The 18,800-nt window shown below is 37.6% G+C and overlaps 1 protein-coding gene and 1 long non-coding RNA gene across 2 annotated transcripts; both read left to right on the forward strand.

Moving 5' to 3' along the window:
- The first annotated feature begins 9,851 nt into the window (after positions 1 to 9,851).
- LOC131929780 (uncharacterized) lies at positions 9,852 to 14,864 on the forward strand. Its single transcript, XR_009383997.1, has 4 exons — positions 9,852 to 10,001; positions 11,040 to 11,277; positions 14,177 to 14,331; positions 14,788 to 14,864. It is a non-coding gene; the product is annotated as an uncharacterized LOC131929780 (long non-coding RNA).
- Positions 14,865 to 15,427: 563 nt separating this feature from the next.
- Positions 15,428 to 18,566, forward strand: LOC131929784 (uncharacterized). The gene is made up of 4 exons (XM_059286162.1): positions 15,428 to 15,516; positions 16,655 to 16,805; positions 17,624 to 17,743; positions 17,921 to 18,566. The coding sequence occupies exons 1-4, from the start codon at positions 15,431 to 15,433 to the stop codon at positions 18,548 to 18,550; spliced, it is 987 nt and encodes a 328-aa protein (XP_059142145.1). The 5' UTR covers positions 15,428 to 15,430; the 3' UTR covers positions 18,551 to 18,566.
- Positions 18,567 to 18,800: the final 234 nt, after the last annotated feature.

Here is an 18,800-nt window from a genome sequence, read left to right on the forward strand (position 1 = left end):
CAAAACTTATTTTTACCCTAGACTTAACAAATGACATGTATTGTAACATTTAACCTTCACTCACTAATTTACAGCATCAATATATATATATATGTAAATCAGTTATCCAGCAATAGTAGTTAGGTCAGCAAAGATTTGTTTTCGTAATTCCAGCCTATGGTCTGCAGGGTAAAGAATAATAAGATTTTTTATACAAATATTTGTGTGGAGGACAATAGAAAATTGTCTTACTTTTTAGATGCGAAATTAGTATAAAAAAATAATTTAAAAACAAGTTTTCATACATTGATTAATTTTACCTGTTTTCTAATTTGAAAAGCATTATATTATGGAAAGTAAAGGCGGCTTTACAACACCTGCCATATGAGCTACCGAACAATGCAAAATTTATCACGCATTAAAAATGTGTAGAACACCTGTACACATTTATGCCACCATTAAAAATAGAACAGCCATTCACATTTCAGCCATCATTAAAAATGTGTATAGTATAACATCTGTTCACAATTATGCCACTATTAAAAATGTGTATAAAAACATGTTCACATTTCAGCCACCATTAAAAATGAGTATATTTGTACACAATTCAGAAACCTTTTAACATGTGTAATATGTTTGTATACAAATCCAGCTACCATTACCAATATGTATGATAACATTTGTACACATTTCAACCATAATTTAAAATATGTATAATAACTACACATTTCAGCCACCATTACTAATTTGTATGATAAAATTTGCACACATTTCAACCATAATTTAAAATGTGAATAATATCTCTACACATTTCAGCCACCATTGAACATTCTCATAAATGATGTCCCATTTTTTTCACTATGTTTACCCCCACCCTTGTCACACCTCACCAAAAGCCAGACTCCTTCCCCTAAAATGACTTCACACCTACACCCCCCCCCCCCCCCACACACACACACACACACATACACTCCATTAGAATTTCAGTTAAATTTTATTTTAATCAAAATAGGTTTCTTTCTAAAATAATTAACCGAAAATCATAAAGACGAAGTAAATTAATCAATGTCTTTTACAATTTACACAATTTCAATTTAGTTTTTTCAACGCGAAAACAATGGCTAAAAATCAGTTTCTAACATAAACTTAAAAATTTAAAAAAAAAGACGTCCTTCTATCAAACCTCCACCTCGTCTCTTCCCCTCTAAACACATCTTTATCAAATTACACTCCCCCCCCCCCCCTTCAGGAGTGTGACGTCATTTATGCACGACCCCTTACCTTTCAGCTCATTAAGGAGCACACCACAAACAACTTACAGTCTGCCTGTTACAGCTTCCCGTCTGCTAATATCAAAGTCTAATTCACCTGTGTAACAGCAACCCTTGAAGCGCCCCGGGCGACAGCCTAACACGAGTTCGTACATCTGCCAACCAATAATTCATCCTTCCGTGATCAAGCTAAAAACAGCTTTTTTTCTCCATACGTCACGTGACTGCGAGAAGGATCATTCATCAGTTGTAATCGTCATGTTGAAGGGGTGTAAAAAAAATAAACGGTGTCATATTCAATTTTGAAACGGCGATTTTTACAAAAAAACTACTTCACAATAGTTTATATTAGTTAGGCCTAGCGTTTTATTTGTTTGAAAAGTAAAGCAAAATTGATGAATAGGGACCTTTTTTTGCGTTTGATTACGCTTCTGATTTTTTTCATTTAATTTTTTAAAAATTTTGATTAGTCTTGCATTAAACTAGAGCGAGATTCAAGGACCTAGGTGTTAAAAAGCTGGGTTCGAAACTAAGGTATATTCTCTTCTTACATTAATTTTATTTTATTACATTGATCAATTGGTCCCCGCACCTATTATAGCGAAGAAAAAAAAACACAACGCCCCCACCCCCTCCTCCACCGAAAATTTCAAGTGCCCCTCCCCTCGGTGGGGAATGTCTGAAAGAAACACTGCATTTTGCTCGGTGCTGGAGTTGGGGATTGAAACTTCCGGGGAGGGTTGTGCCGGGTTGTGAAAAGATTAGTTAAATAAAATATTTTTTTCCGTCTGTGGAGGGTGGAGATATTCCAGGTGATGCATTCCCACCCCCACCCCTCCTCCTCCTCTTCCCGGAGATGTACAAAAAAAAACAGTGTTTTCTTATATAAGAAGTCAATAAATGAAAAGGTGAGAACACTAGCCTTTATGTGTGACGACAGGGACCGCTGACGTCTGAAGCCTAACAAGATGTAATTGATGAGTTGTCGAACCTGTCACTAGCTTGCCCGCTAGGAGTGATGGGTAGGGCGGCAGTCCAACTTCATGTTAAAAAACAGTTGGGTTATTTTTGGACTTTTATACCTACACGAAATATCTATTTCGGTCGTAGAGATAATTTATTTCAACATGAAATAAGCAATTGGATTCATGTGTCGAATTTACTTGGCTCCTGATTAAGAAAATAAAGGATACTAGATCTACATGTAAAAAAAAATATTTGGAAGAATTTTGTTAGAGACCCAGCATGGATTTGTTGCAGCTGTTTGTTTTTGCCTTGCTTGCCATACATGGATGTCATCCAGCAGGTTAGTCGGATGTTGCATGCTTTACTGGTGATGGATGATGTTTTAACATTTAGTTTTTATGTTGTGAATACAGATAAGATTATTGATGTAACAATGGCGAGCAGTGAAGCCTATCAGGCACTAAAATACAAGAACATGTTGCAACAAGTATACTGTACGTGTTACAATATGTATACTATACTTGTTACGACACGTATACCATACGTTGCAATATGTATACTATACATGTTGAGACATGTATAGTATACATAGGGGTCATCTATAAATGACGTCACGCTTTTTTTTTGACGATTTTTACCTCCCCCCCTCCCCTCCGTCACACGTCGTCACAAAAAGCCAGACCCCCCTAAAATGACGTCACACCTCAGCCTACAACCCCCCCCCCCCCCCCCTCAAAATTGCAGTTCAATTTTTTTTAAACAGCTATATTTTTCTAAAATCTTGTCTGAACTCTGTCAAAATAGAGTATTTTAATAAATTGTTATTACAATTTATTAAAACAGTTTTCTAAGACGCAAAATAACGTCTAAAATTCGTTTTCTAACATTGCTTTTTGATAATGCAAAAGTGTGACGTCGCACCATTTGAACCCCCTTCCTCCCCCTCATCACACACTGTCACAAAATTACAGACCCCCCCCCCTCCCCCCTACGAGTGTGTCATTTATGGACGACCCCATATAGCAACATGTATGCTGTACATATTGCAACATGTATACTATACGTGTTGCAATATGTAGACTAAAACTGTTTTATATTGAAACAGGACCATGTTCTGTACTTGTGTCTACTTTTGGCGTGATATGAACACAGTATTTCCCAGAGGCGTAGCGAGGGTTGGGGGGGGGGGGGTTGCGGACCGCACCGGGTGACACCATTTAGGGGGGGGGGTGACACCAAGGCAAAAAATAGTAAAATATATAGAGAAAAACTTGGGGGGGGGTGCAACTCGAAAGTTTGAGGGGGGGGGGGGTGCAAATCGAAAATTTGACAGAAGTTTGTCCCCGGAAGGGTCGTACGCATCTGGGGGGGGGGGGGGTGATACCATTAAGTGCCGCACCGGGTGACCCCAGACCTCGCTACACCACTGGTATTTCCAATAGTGTTATTTGCCTGTTTCATTGCTAACCTTCTAAATTATAAATTACTGTTTCATAATTAACGTAAAGGTCAGAGGGATCAGAGAATATCTCTTTCTCAACAGTTTTTTTTTTTAATTTACTCTGTCTGATGTCATGGAGTGCATAGAAGGGTGGGGTAGAGGATCGGAGAAGGACCCACGGGCTAATATTAAAGACAAATTCTATGAAATGGTTGTTTACCCAATACAAGTTAACTTTTTGTGTGTTTCCTTCTAAGTTTGAAAGACTGGGATTCAATATTTTTACCTTCAAAACTCTATATCCCTTAAACTTAAATACTCTTTTGAGGACTTAACCTGTGCTTAAGCAGTACTGGCACCAGGTTATTTAGCGCCCCAGGCAAAACATTTTAAAACGCCCCCCCCCCCCTTTTCACACAATATAATTACTAAAACATATGTATAAGAAAACAATTAATTAAAAGTGACATATTAACTTATTATCAATTGCATACACGGTATATGTAGACATCAAAATCAAATTTTACTTGCCTCCTTCGTCTCAAAAGTTTGTACTAATTCATTCAATTCCAGTTTGCAAGCGTAATCACCTTTTATTGAAATTGTTACTAAGTGCATGAGTCTACTTTGTACTTTACGACATAGCCCCCCCCCCCTCACTCTCTCCCCCCCCCCCCCCTTAGAACATTTTAAGTGCTTCTCCTCCCCTCCCGGGAGAAAAAAGTCCTGAAAAAAAAACCACTGAATCAAAAAAAGTTCTTGTAGTGTTGGACTCTCTGCAGTCCTCCCAAGGTGAGTTTCAAAACGGAACTTACCTGTTTTAAGCTTGACTGTCTTTATTTATGATATAAAATTTCTATATTGTGTGATTATGTAACGATTTTTTTGGTTTATGAAAAATAAAATGATATAAATAATAGGAGAGGGTGAAAAACATGATCAGACAATTAATTAGATGTTTAATTTACGACTGTATGTCTACTAACATTAAGTATTGCAATATATAACGGCTACTGATGTATTTGTCTTTCAACTTGATAATGCTAAAAAAAAACTACCAAACTATTTTGTTTAGATCTTAAGCTCTATATAATTTTTACTGTTGCATATAATAACTTAAAGTTGTATTTATATGTAAGCTGTCAACCTAAGGTGGAGGAATTTGAAATGAATGTAAAGTTAAGCAACGAATTATCTCCCATTTAAAAATCCAAATACCAAAATTGATTCAAGGGAAATAACTTTCATAAGAATAGTTAAATGAGCCAAGTGTAACTAAGACATGCTTGAAATTCACACCAAAAACGCTATAAATTTCATTATATAATCATTGTATTAAATTTTATATATTAAATATGTAAATTAGTGAAAGCAATATATTTTACCTATTGTTTTCAATTAACTGTAGGTTTTGCTTAAAACATTAAAAGCAGTAGCTTTATTACAACACGAGCCGGCCCGCGGCATAGCATACGCCGCTATTTAGTTATTGTTTTTTCTACTTTTCAGTAATTCAAAATTTGTGAATTCGACAGTACCAACGCTGCCACTGAAAATATTTCTTTAAAACACTATAAGTAGCTCGTTAAGGACCATAACCCCCCCCCCTTCCTCCCCCCCCCCCCCCCCCCTACGTTTAAAATCGTTGGCTCTGCTTGTAAACATTTAGAGTGAACACAGCTCACAAAAACCATGTAGGGGTGGGGAGGTAGGGAGAGCGTTTGCAGCTTGTTTTCTAACGGCTCGAAGAGGAGAATTATATATATAGATACTTATATTCAATTTGGATGACATTCAATTTAAATAATTACCTCGGCAACTTTGACTAATAGCAACTAATATTCAATTTTTCATTTTTCATTTTACTTCGCTTGAGCACGGAATTTGACCAGACTCTTTTCAATTTTTTGAACCAACAAGCTTTAAATTCAATGTATCTTTTGTATTCATTTACATATTTCGCTATTTATTTACTATACTCTGTACACCAATGTAACTATCTTGTAAATCTCCACCCAAACGGCGTGGAATGTTACTGTATTTGTTTTGAATTGGAAAATAAGAGTATTAAAAAAAAATATCATGAGACAGGGCAAATCACCCAAATAAATCACTTGTAAATGGTCACAACAAACCACAAAATTTTCACATGATCAATATGGACATAAAAAAAAGTGTTACATTCTTGACAGTCAGCCACAATATTATCAGTTCCTTTAATATGGGAAATAAACAGATTAAAGTTTTGGAAATACAAACACCATCTTAAAAGAAAAAAGGCTGACTTTAAAAAATTCACAAATTTTGCCATAAATAATAATTTTATGCATCTCTTTGCTAATTTTTAGCCATAAAGGCCGAAATGTATAAAAATTTCAGCCGTCCATTGCTAATAAAATAATATTTGGGTAAAAATAACTACCAATGGGGGGGGGGGGAGGGGAGAGGGAAGGACTAACACTTCTGGGGGGAGGGCGGTAGACTCTCTTCGGGGGCTCTTTAGTTTCCAGTCGGTCGTATCCATCGTCACTTAAAGACGCGAACTACAAGTCATGGGAGAGTTGGAGCGACTGCTGCCGTTTATAGCGCAGCTATTCTTGAATATTTGACTGCTGAAGTTCTGGAGTTGGCTGGAAATGCAAGTAAAGATTTGAAAGTAAAACGTATCACACCTCGTCACTTGCAGTTGGCTATCAGAGGAGATGAAGAGTTGGATTCCCTAATCAAAGCTACCATTGCTGGTGGTGGTGCTATTCCCCATATTCACAAATCACTGATAGGAAAGAAGGGGTCTCAAAAGGCAGCATAACCACCCTTTTAGTGTTCAAGCTCATTTTATTTGATATTGTTACGGTCCTGCGTACATTTGAACTGTTCATCATTGTTGTACAACCACCAATCCGTGTAGATTTTTATTTCCTTTTTTTATATTGTCACCACAACCATAGACCATTTTAAATTTTCATTTAATAAATGTCATCTTCACAATGGAATATTTCCCTTTTATTGATCTGAGGAATGTCAGATTTGCAAGGCTTTACAAGATGTTTCATTCATACTTAAAAAGATGCCAATACAAAGTTCATAGTGTTACATGAGGATCTGTAGATTCTGTGACTAGACTACATGAGTTTTCCATGAGGTGTTTTTAAGACTTTTTGATTGCACTGCAATTATAATTGTGAATATGTGTATTAGGAAGCTTTCAGGTGATTGTGGTAGTAAGAAGATAATTTGTTTCAATGGAACAGCATTAGTTTTAGAGTGTTTAGTGGGTATTAAATATTCATGCTGCTGTTACTGTGCTGTTCAGTGTAACTTGTTTAACTATGATGTATGATTCTATTGTCGTAGTATTAACTCTGAGAGTATTACTTATTGGCAGATAGAGATAGGAATTTTTAAGATATTTGGATGTTGCATTCCTCAAGGAGTTGCTATTGTCATAAGAACAGCTGTAGTTCTGGTTTGTCAAATCTAAATATTAAGAAAAGAAAAGTATGTATGATTAAAAAAAACAAAAAACAATTTTGGATTTACAACTTCCACCGGTCTGCTAATATCAATAGTCAGTTGAAATTGTGTTATCGACCAAAAATGGCACTCTCTGCTGCCCCATCAGCTGCTGTGTCACTTTTGCTTAGCATACTTGTGTTTGCTTTAATGCAAATCTTCAAAGCTGACATTGCATCTAAAGAATATTTTACAATTGCTGGAGAATTTATTGGTTCCATTTTATTCATCACCTTGTTAACATTTACCAGCAATGTTGAAACTTTAGCATTTAGCAAAGGATTTCAAACAAAGACGTTTCCTGCTTTATACCTACGAGACCATATCAGCAACAGCCTTCCGCCGTTACTCCCAAATCTAAACGATTCATCAAATCTTACCAAACAAGTACAATACTTTGAACACCCCGTTATTACACAACTATATCCAACAGGACAGATTTCTAATTCAAAGTAAGAGAAAACGAGACTTACAAACCCTATTAAAATTAAATGACTGTTTGAAATGTTCGAAATTTAAATAACGAACTTATTTCATCGTTTTCTACATCAATTATGTGACACCAACATAAAAAGGCAAAGTGACTGGTAAAAAGCGCCTCGACCTTTCCAAATTAGGGATGTGGGGTTGAATTTTCACCATCGCGAATACGTATATGCCTATATAGACCTAATTTTGGGGTGTGGGTGCAAAATTAATAGTTTGTCCTAGGTTCTACCAATAGATCGCTACTCCTTTATAAAAGTTATTAATTATTAGGTACTTTTTTTATAGTAGCGATTAAACGTTTGCGCCACCCCCTCCCCCTTTAGGGATGGTGCCCTAGGCGACCGCCTAGTTCGCCTTATAGGTAGGGCCGGCCCTGTGCTTAAGTTAACTGGGGTGGGGTAATGTAAGTTCTATTCTTCAAAATAACTTAACAATAATAATAATAATATAGTTGTAATAGCATTTGATGCAAGGAATATTAAATGTTAACCCTATGTAAAAACATGTATACGATGGACCACGACTTATATCAGGTTTATAGTTTTGTCTATATACCACCGTACCACTGTTATTTTTCTCTTAATCTTTTAAACTTTATACAATTGCCGAATGAACATATTAAAAAAAAAAAAGAAATGTATAACTTTCGGTTATTTTTACGTTCAATGCTATGTAATAATTATTATTTGAGTTCTCTTGATCCCCAATCCCCACCCTACATATATAATAAATTATTCTTAATAGATTGGCAGTTTTTTTTTTAATTTTTTATTATTTTCAATGCAATGTTATAAATTAAATAAGTTCTCAAGATGTTATTTTTCCTACTTATTAATTAACTAATTCTTCCTAGATTGGCAATCCTCTGAACACGATCATTCTAGCTCCGTAGCATAAAGTTTTCATTTTTGACCCTAGGCATTGTAGAGAAGTCAAGCACAGTTTGTAACGGCCCTTGTGGTCAGCTAACCTTGTCCTGTCCGACTGGTCATCGTGTGGCCATCAGGGATGCTGTCAACAGGTTGCAGGTCAAGACCCCCACCTGCACGACCCCGCCACAGTGTACTGACCCCCAGCAGGTAAGGATGTGGGTTGTAACAAAAATGTAACCACCAATCAAAAAGTGTTTTAAATGGTTACGGCGGAACCAACATTTAACCATCAATAAAAAGCAGCGCTTTAAATAGTTGTACAAAATATTTAACCGCCAATCAAAAGCAGTGTTTCATATTGTTATGACATTTTAAGTTTAGCCTAGCATGTATAAAAATAAGAAACAAAATAACGTTGCAACAAAAAAAAAAAAAAACCTAGTTTTGAACTTCGAACTCCGATTCCTTTCAAGCGTTGTGTTGTTTTTAAATAAATCAGGATGAACGAAAAGACAGATTGTCTTTTTCAACTTCAAATCTACCCCGGTAGGCACAAAACATAGAAACTATCTTTCCTTTTCAGAATAATCCAATATTATGTTACACGTGCATTAGCGCAATGAAAAAAAAAGAACTATAACAACCTAGGCCTATTTAATAAACACATTTTTTTTTTAATAAACACATGATTGAATTTTTAAATTAAAACAAAGACTGATGTTAAACAGCCACTAGTACTAGTACACAACCATAAGATCTGTACACAAAATACTTTTCAGAATGCGAAACCAGAAAGAACATTATGACGTTGAATATTATAGTAGATTTTTAAATATTGCACATCCCAAAAATTCATAGGCTTGCCAGGTGTCCAGTTTTGAACTGGACAGTCCAGTATTTGAACAGACTGTCCAGGATAAAATAAATATAAATACTGGACAAGTATATGAATAATACTCTGTTACCCCCCTTCTCCTGCTTCGGTGCATAACTGAGAAGGGAAGGATGGAAAGGTGTCCAGTATTTTCGGAAAAGGTATCTGGCAACCCTAAAAATGCATTAGAATCAAATATTCGATGTCTTAAATAACTTATGTATAATCTTAATATATTGAATATAAAAAAACAATTCTTGCATTTCTATAAAAGATTTGGAAAATTCAGATTATTAATTTATTTTTTAAAAGTTACCTCCCTTTCGACAATGAGGGTTTCCTACCCTGTAGAAAACTGCAGCAGAATGATCTTTCCCTTGTTTATTTCCCCCAGGAGCCGTGCTGTGAGCAGTCTCGCCAGGACTGCGTCTACTCCTACCCCATGTCGCAGCTGCGCTCCCTGCAGCGTAACTGCTCGGGCGCCAACAGCTGTCTTCTGCAGACGGAGAAAGCAGACGGTGACGTCACGTTGTGCCCGACCACCAACGCCAGCCGAGTGACCAGTCAGACGATACTCAACTACGTTTGTATAAGCGGTACTGGAAGTTTCCTGTCCCGGAACAAATAATGGGCTAGTTGGGCAATAGTCCAGGGGCCTGATGGTTTTACATGAGGGCTTGTTATAATTTTATAAACCATAGCAACTTTCCGTTTTGTAATGTTTGTTTTTAGTTGTTAGGATAAATGAACTTTAAGATAACTGAAAACACCCAAAACGTAAACGTTATTTAGAGATTTCTTAGAGCAATAGAACAACGATTTACCCACATGTGAGGGTATTTAGCTTCTACAATGCTATGGTGTTGTTGTTGTTGTTTTTTTTTTTTGTTTGTTTTTTTTTACTGTGCATTTACATTTTATATTCTAGATCTATATGGCTTATAATTTAGGCAAATTTAGGAGTATAGATTCGGTCAGTTCAAGGGTGTAGTTGGCGCTACTGTTAATTTATATAAAAACGAGTCTGTACAGAATGGAAAGATTTGAACAAAAAATACTACAATGTGTGAGGGATGGATACTATATAGATCTGCTTGTGACAAAATCATTAAACTATTACTTAGAGTTTCTTTAAACATTGTTTTCTGAGTGTGGGGGGGGGGGGGGGACTGCTTAAAATTTCGGGGATGAGTCAGCGTTGGTTGAAGTAATTATTTTTTTATATAAATCAATTACTTTTCTATATCTTCAGGGGGGGGGGGGGAGTGGAGGGTTGAGAGGGGGGATGCCATAAAGAAATTCTGCTATTAATTAGTTTCAAATATTTAATCAACAAAATTATGCCTGCTTTTACATATTAAAATTATTTTCACTAGACGGTTTGGTGTCTGAAATCTGATTTTACATGTTCAAATTATTTTCACTAGACAGTTCGGTGTCTGAAATCTATTTTGATATGTTCAAATTATTTTCACTAGACACTATGGTGTCTAAAACCTGTCTATTTTTACATGTTCAAATTATTTTCACTAGACAGTTTGGTGTCTGAAATCTATTTTTACATTTTAAATTATTTTCACTAGACAGTTTGGTGTCTGAAATCTATTTTTACATATTCAAATTATTTTCACTAGACAGTTTGGTGTCTGAAATCTGCAACGTTGACGAGTCAGTGGTCAGCGGCATCACACTGTTCGCTCGCTTGGATGGCCGGACTCCGGTCAACAAGCGGCTGGCGAAGGGCAGCGTGTGCACGTGCACGGCGGAGACGACAAGATGGCCGACCAACAACTCGATCGCCGTCTTCGTGGTGGACACCCGCCTCAACAGGCCGGAAGTGTCCGACTGCGCAAACGCATCGTTTTCTGTCAGGTAGGCTTATATTAAGAGAGACAAGAATATAGTGTTACATGAGTTCTAAATAGCTCTTGACAAATAAATTTTATATATATATATATATATATATATATATATATATATATATATATATATATATATATATATATATATATATATATATATATATATATATATGGAGTCGTCAATAAATGACGTCGTCGTCCATAACTGACGTACACTCGAAGGGGGGGATGGGGGTCTGTAATTTTGTGTAGGTGTGTGAGTAGGAGGAGGGTGGTTCAGATGGTGTGACGTCACACTATTGCATTATTAAAAAAACAATGTTAGAAAACGAATTTTAGCCGTTTTTTTTTCGCGTTTTAGAAAACTGTTTTAATAAATTGTAATAGAAGTTGATTAAAATACTCTTTATTGACAGAGTTCAGACAAGAATTTGGATAAATAACTGTTTTAAGAAAAATTCAACTGCAATTTTGTGGGGGGGGGGGGGGGGGGGTAGAATGAGGTATGACGTCATTTAAGGGGTTGTTGGGTCCTGGCGTTTTGTGATGGGGAGGGGGGGGGAATGTCCAAAACAGCGTGACGTCATTTATGGATGATCCTTATATATAATTCTCAACAGGCTATTAATTACTATCTGCATTTTATTAGAAGTCGGCCGAGTGAAAGATTGTAAATATACTATTTGTAGACCCTGTATGTAATGAATAATAATTGATTAGTGCCGTTGTAGGCAAAGTGTGAAATGGTAAGTCTGGAGAGGAACATTAAAATTTAAATTGAAAAACATACATGTCTAAACTTTCCAAATATGGTACGGATTTTAGAAGGTAGTCATGAATAAAAATACAATTCCTGTATTAACTAAGAGATGAATTTTTTCAACATATATTATATCTTTTGAAAAAAATGATGCAAGTATTGTAACACATATTTATCTATGACGATTAGAAAAACTGCTATACTGAACAATGGTAGCATGGATTTAATGTAATACAAATTTGTTACTTCCCATTTATAAATTTGAAACATAAAAGGGAAATAACACTAAGATATATTCTCATCAGTCGTTAAATAAATAAAACAAATTTTTATACGCAAGAAAATAAAATTTGCAATAATTATTTATTAATAGACCAGACAAAAATATTAATGTCGCTTATGACAGTGTGTCCTCTCTCTAGATTTAATAGATTTTAGTATTATTAAACGACTGAAGCTAAAGTAGAAAAGTTTTAACTGTATTAGATATTATTTTATAGACAAGTGAAGCTTATCAATTGATGTTGTTTGTCGTGCACTTTGCAGTATGCTACTATGTTATATTACAATTTTTAAAAAAGGCGAAAAAAAAAATAATAATAATAATTTTATAAAATAATCAACAAAATGTCTTTTTATACCAAAAGTTTCGGATCACTTAGATCTAGGTCTACTAGACGAGTTGATATACAAAGAGAACGGTTCCTCACAAAAAGTTCGCAAACAATCATCCTCCTGAACATTTCCCACCCAAGCCCAAGAGCAAAACAGTGTTTACTTTTTAAACCAATCTGCTGAGTCGTTCATTTTGTCGTTATATGTCACGTACCTTACACTTACGCTAACGCCTGCGTTTACGCCTACGACTAGGCTACACCTACACGGTTGTTGCATTATTATTTTCAGTACATTTAAAAGCGTATTACTATTTTAAGTTTTTTTTTTTAAATTGTTTTATTATCTTATTTTCAGTACATTTAAAAGCTTATTTAAAATCTTATTTAAAATCTTATTATTATTTTAATATTTTTTTTTAAATTGTTTTATTATCTTATTTTCAATGAATTTAAAACCTTATTATTATTTTAAGTTGTTGTTCTTTAATTTGTTTTATTTTCCGATTTTCAGTGCATTTAAAAGCTTATTATTTATATTTTACTATATTTGTTATATTTTCTTATTGTCGATGCATTTAAAAGCTTATTATTTATATTTTACTATATTTGTTATATTTTATTAACACGTTTTTCTTAACTCAGCTTCGCGTTTGTGGATGTGTGGATTTGTTTGTTGTTAAAATTGACATCGAAAATTAGCCCACTTCTGATTGCTCTAGAGACCTGAAATTTGGCATGCATGCTACTTTCGCCTAACAATTTCAGATGCAATCATAAAACTAGCAATTAGAGACCGTAATTAGCTTAATTTAATTACGCCCAAAGGACCATAAAATTGAGGACATGATTTCTAAAGATACCGACAAGACTGAAGGCTTATTGACACAGTTACTTCGGCCCCAATCGATGTGAGCGCGCTGGCCGTGATCGTATAGTGGTTAGTACTTCGCGTTGTGGCCGCGACAACCCAGGTTCGAATCCTGGTCGCTCAAGATTTTTTTAGTCCGTGTATTTATAAACACTTAGTCAATTCATACTTAATCAAGTCATTAGATAAAGTAGAAAATAAACTATATAAAAAACTTTTTTAAAAACCACGTTTTTCATGTGTAGCAACGGACTAAAAAGGAGAAAATAAAATACTTAAAAAAAACTTTTTAAAAAACCACGTTTTTCTTGTGGACTAAAAAATAGAAAATAACTATTTACATACATTTGATGACAAAAAACGTGGGTCGGGCAGATGGGTCGGGAAATTTGATGGTGAACGTACCCACGTTTTTTGTCATCAAATGTATGTAAATAGTTATTTTCTATTTTTTAGTCCACAAGAAAAACGTGGTTTTTTAAAAAGTTTTTTTTAAGTATTTTATTCTTATTGTCGATGCATTTAAAAGCTTATTATTCATATTTTATCATATTTGTTATATTTTATTATTTTCCAAAGCATTTCAAAACGTATTTTAATTAAAGCTTTTATTCTATTGGTCATATTTTCCTGTTTGTTCTCTCCCCCCCCCCCCCCCCCAAAGATCTGTCAACAACAACCGGGTGTTCGACTGCTCCTCCAACCGAGACCCCAGGGTCAACTACCCCTTCGTCACGGTCCTGAACGAGAGCAACGTGGCGCACCTGCGGTTCCAGGTGACCAGCGGTCTGCCAGAGTATATCTGGGTCGGGTTTGAAGGTCAGTGCTATCAATAGTAATGTAGGATGGGGGGGTGTCGTCAGCAGTGTTTTTTCCAGGCATCTCTTCGGGGGGGGGGGGGGGTGGTGGTTCAAAACTAACTCATCCATGACACTACATATTGTACGCGACCAAAATTAACTCTTGCATGACACTACTCACACATTGTACGACAAAAATCAACTCATGCATGACTCTACACACATATAGTACGACCAAAATTAACTCATCCATGTCACTACATATTGTGCGACCAAAATTAACTAATGCATGACACTACTCACATATTTTGCGACCAAAATTAACTCATCCAGGACAATACTCACATATTTTGCCATTAAAATCAACTAATGCATGACACTACTCACATATAGTACGACCAAAATTTACTCATCCATGACACTACTCACACATTGTACGACCAAAATTAACTCATGCATGACACTACTCACACAGCGAACCTAAACGAGGACATCCGTGTGTCGTGTAAACTCCAGGGCGTGGTCCCCATCAAACAAGACGACCCTAAAGGGGAGACCAAACCCCCAGACACAACCGGAATTAACCAAGAGAGCAAGGCCGGTAAGTTGGGTTTAATTTATTTTTAACTGCTCTTGTCATTTAAAAAGAGAAATACAATGTTTCATTTTTACAATGTTTCATTAATATTGAGTGGTTGGCGTGGTACAGTCGGTAAAGCTCATGGTTGGTTTAACCGAAAAGTTTCGCGTTCGAACCCTCGTGCAGATGAGGTTCGTTAGCTGGGGACAGCCACTCTTCTAGGAGCGACAACTCCAAAATCAAACAACTGCTGCCTTGTAGTTTGTTCCTTGGTTGGACAAAGGCTAATCCAAAAAGAAAAGCAGGCTGAAATCAGAGTCAACGGCCTCAATGGCGGATAACCAGTTGACACGTATACTTCATTGTGTTGGAGGGGATATCTTCCAACACTAAAATTAAGAACGAAGAAGAAGATTAAAATTGGAAATTGGAAATGCTAACATTTACCATATTCTCAAGAATTTGTGATGTACATTCTGTATTATACAACCTATTGGCGCTGCTCATAAGTTACCTTTTTTTTTGACCAGGTATGGACATGACTCCCGCCATTATAGGGGGCGTGGTCGCTGGTGTTGTTCTCGTCGCTGTCGTTATCTTCGTCAGCTGCATCTTCTGTAAGAGGTAAGGCCAGCTCAGAACACTAGTGTAAAAATGTCTGGTGTTATTTTTTTTTTTTTTTATGTTTTGAGCGTGAGTGGTATATGCATGTGCATAAAAACCAGGAGATGAAATTATGCTTTAAGTTTTTTTTTTTAATGCAGTGGCGTTACTAGCTCGGGTGTCACGTGGTGAATTAACTTAAAGTGTCACCCCACCCCCTTCCAAATATTTTTATTTTCGTTTCAGTCTCATCCTTCCTCTCTTGCTATTTTATTATTTTAACAGTAAAAAAAAAAATAGTTTTCTCAGTAGAATTATCAATTTTTCGATTTGGTGTCACCCGATGAATGTCATTCCGTGTGGATCGCCCTTCCTCCTTCACCCTCTGGCTTTTTAAAAGTAAAATCTAAAAATAGTAGGAGGAGAAGGGTGATACCAAACCACATCATTAGGGTGGTGGAGAGGGGAGTGGACACCCTCGGTTATCGTTTACGGCAACGGGTGAGGCCCGGCTTAGTGAAGCCACTTTTGTCAGTCATTATTTTTTTTATAATTACCTTCTATTAGATTCAATTTTATTTGAAAACACCACTGACGTAGATAAATGGCCAACCAAATATTTCACTTTTAAAAAGTTCAACCACGTAGCTATTGGATCGTCCATAAATGACGTCACACTCGTAGGGGGGGGGGGGGGGGGAGGGCGTTTTTAATTTTGTGACGGTGTGTGATGAGGGGGAGGGGGTTCAGATTGTGTGACGTCACACTTTTGCATTATAAAAAGCAATGTTAGAAAACGGATTTTAACCGTTATTTCTCGTTTTAGGAAACTGTTTTAATATATTGTATGTAATAGGAATTGATTAAAATTCTCTATATCGTATTTAAGAAAAATTCAACTGCAATTTTATGAGGGGGGGGGGGGTTGTATGATGAAGCGTGACGTCATTTTAGGGGGGGGGGTCTGGCTTGTTGTGACGATGTGACGGAGGGGAGGGGGCAGGTAAAAACCGTCAAAGAAAGCGTGACGTCATTTTTGAATGACCCATTTCGCTGACGTTTGTTTTCCCTCCGACTAGACTCCCAGTTGCCCGCCGTCCAGCAAAATTCTCAATTTTAAAAAGCTCAACCAAATATCTAGTTTGTTTCCTCCGACTAGACTCCCCAGTTGCCCGCCGTCCAGCAAGCCGATAGACGATGACCAGGGGGAGGTGGACATTGACAGGTACTACAGTACCACAGAGGACGAGATGAGAAATCTGGAACTGGCGCAGGCTGGTTCGGCTAGGCATTCAGTCTCTTCTACACAGGTAAGTTTAGACTGTCGCATCTACACAGATGAGTTTAGGGTGTCTCATTTACACAGGTAAGTTTAGACTGTCTCATCCATGTCGTATCTACACAGGTGAGTTTAGACTGTCTCATCTACACAGGTGAGTTTAGGGTGTCTCATTTACACAGGTGAGTTTAGACTGTCGCATTTACACAGGTAAGTTTAGACTGTCGCATCTACACAGGTAAGTTTAGACTGTCGCATCTGCACAGGTGAGTTTAGACTGTCGCATCTACACAGGTAAGTTTAGACTGTCTCATCTACACAGGTGAGTTTAGACTGTCGCATCTACACAGGTCGCATCCATACAGGTGAGTTTAAAGTTTCGTCTATTAAAATGAGTTAAGTTATGGAACGGCGGCGTCTAGAGGTAGAGCGCTAGACTGCTAACCCGAATGTCTCGATTTCGAATTCGGGTTCAAGTCAGTAGAATGTCCCTGCGTCCACCCAGCTCTGATTTAGGAAATCACCAGACTACACGGTGTACATGGTTCTAGGCTCTATTTAACATAACCATTGCCGGTCTACACAGGGGCTATAGTTTCTAGACTCGAGAAAATTTAAACCATTACCAGAGTTTCTTTCAGGCATCTCTTCGGTGGGGGTGGGGGGGGGGGGGGATGAAACAAAGACCCCTTCCACAGAAAATCGTCAATGGACCCCCCCCCCCCCCCCAACGCCCTCGGAAATTTTAGTCCGTCCTCCCGAAAAATGAAAAAAATTCAAGAGTCCCCCCCCCCCCCCCACCGGAGAAAAAAGTCTGGAAGAAACACTGACCATTCCCTACCCACACAGGAGCTGTACATATCACCAGAGGACGTACGTGCCAACAAGAGAAACAACGCCAAAGTCAAGTCCCCCATCTTGGCCAGTGACGTCTTCGATGACGACGACGAGTACGTCACAGCGTTTGAGGTGAGAGCACTGAGATTTTAAAAGGGGAAGGGGAGTGCAGGGGGTGGGGGGGGGGAGGGGGGATAGTGTCGTACTTACATAAAGTTACAAACTTTCTAAGCTGAGTTTTGCCAGCACCTTCTCGAATCTCGTACAGTCACAATATAATTTTAGTTTTTTTTTTTACTTATAACTAAGGTAAGGAGCCGTAAGAGGGAGTCTCAGAAAGATAAAAACCCGGATCAAAATGGCGGAATGCCGGCAGACGAGACGAACTACGATCGTCTGGGCCGGCAGAGCTTCTCACCCGACCCTGACGTCATGGAAAATTACGACAAGCTAGTTCCAGCAACGGTACCGGAACTCTCAGCGAAGAAATCAGAACCGGACGACCAAATCCCGGATGGCAGAGTTGAAGCCGGAGCCGTGAATTTAGCATACAACGATACGGAAAAACCGGAAATATCCGGCTCCCAGTCTCCAACATACGAGACTTTGTATGACACTAAAGTGAAAGTAGCGCCTACTCTATCCGCGACATACTGCAACGAAGACAAATCTCCGGAATTCGCCCCAGAACGCGATGCCGCCTCCGTCTACGACACGCCGCGTAGCGCCAAATCCAAACTCTTGTCAGTCAGCAGACGTGACCCAGACGACCCCACCACGGACACTGGGCCTCTGGTCGATAAAATCGACGAAACTCTGGAACCGAATCGTGTAGATGAGAGCAACGACGCTGACGACTCGCTGAAAGCCCCAGTGGCCAAACCTCGCAGAAAGGCCAAGAGTGTGAAACCTTATGACCTGGCTAAGCCAATACAGTAGCAGAAGTGTGGATTTTTTTAAACCGCTGAAGTAGATCTATGTGTGCCAGTCTATTTGCAGGAAGTGACCTGTGTAGCATAGACTGTAGTGGAATGTGTAGATTTTAACCTCCGACCTGTGTCAAGCAAAACGCAGCAAGGCGTGTAGTTTTTAACCTCTGACCTGTGTAGACCAACATTCAGCAGGACATGCAGTTTCAACCTTTGACAAGTGTAGCTTAGACTGTAGCAGAATGCGTAGTTTTAACCTC

This window comes from Physella acuta, unplaced genomic scaffold, assembly GCF_028476545.2.
Source record: "Physella acuta isolate Inbredline_101_S28 unplaced genomic scaffold, ASM2847654v3 ptg000095l, whole genome shotgun sequence".
Taxonomy (NCBI): Eukaryota; Metazoa; Mollusca; class Gastropoda; family Physidae; genus Physella; species Physella acuta.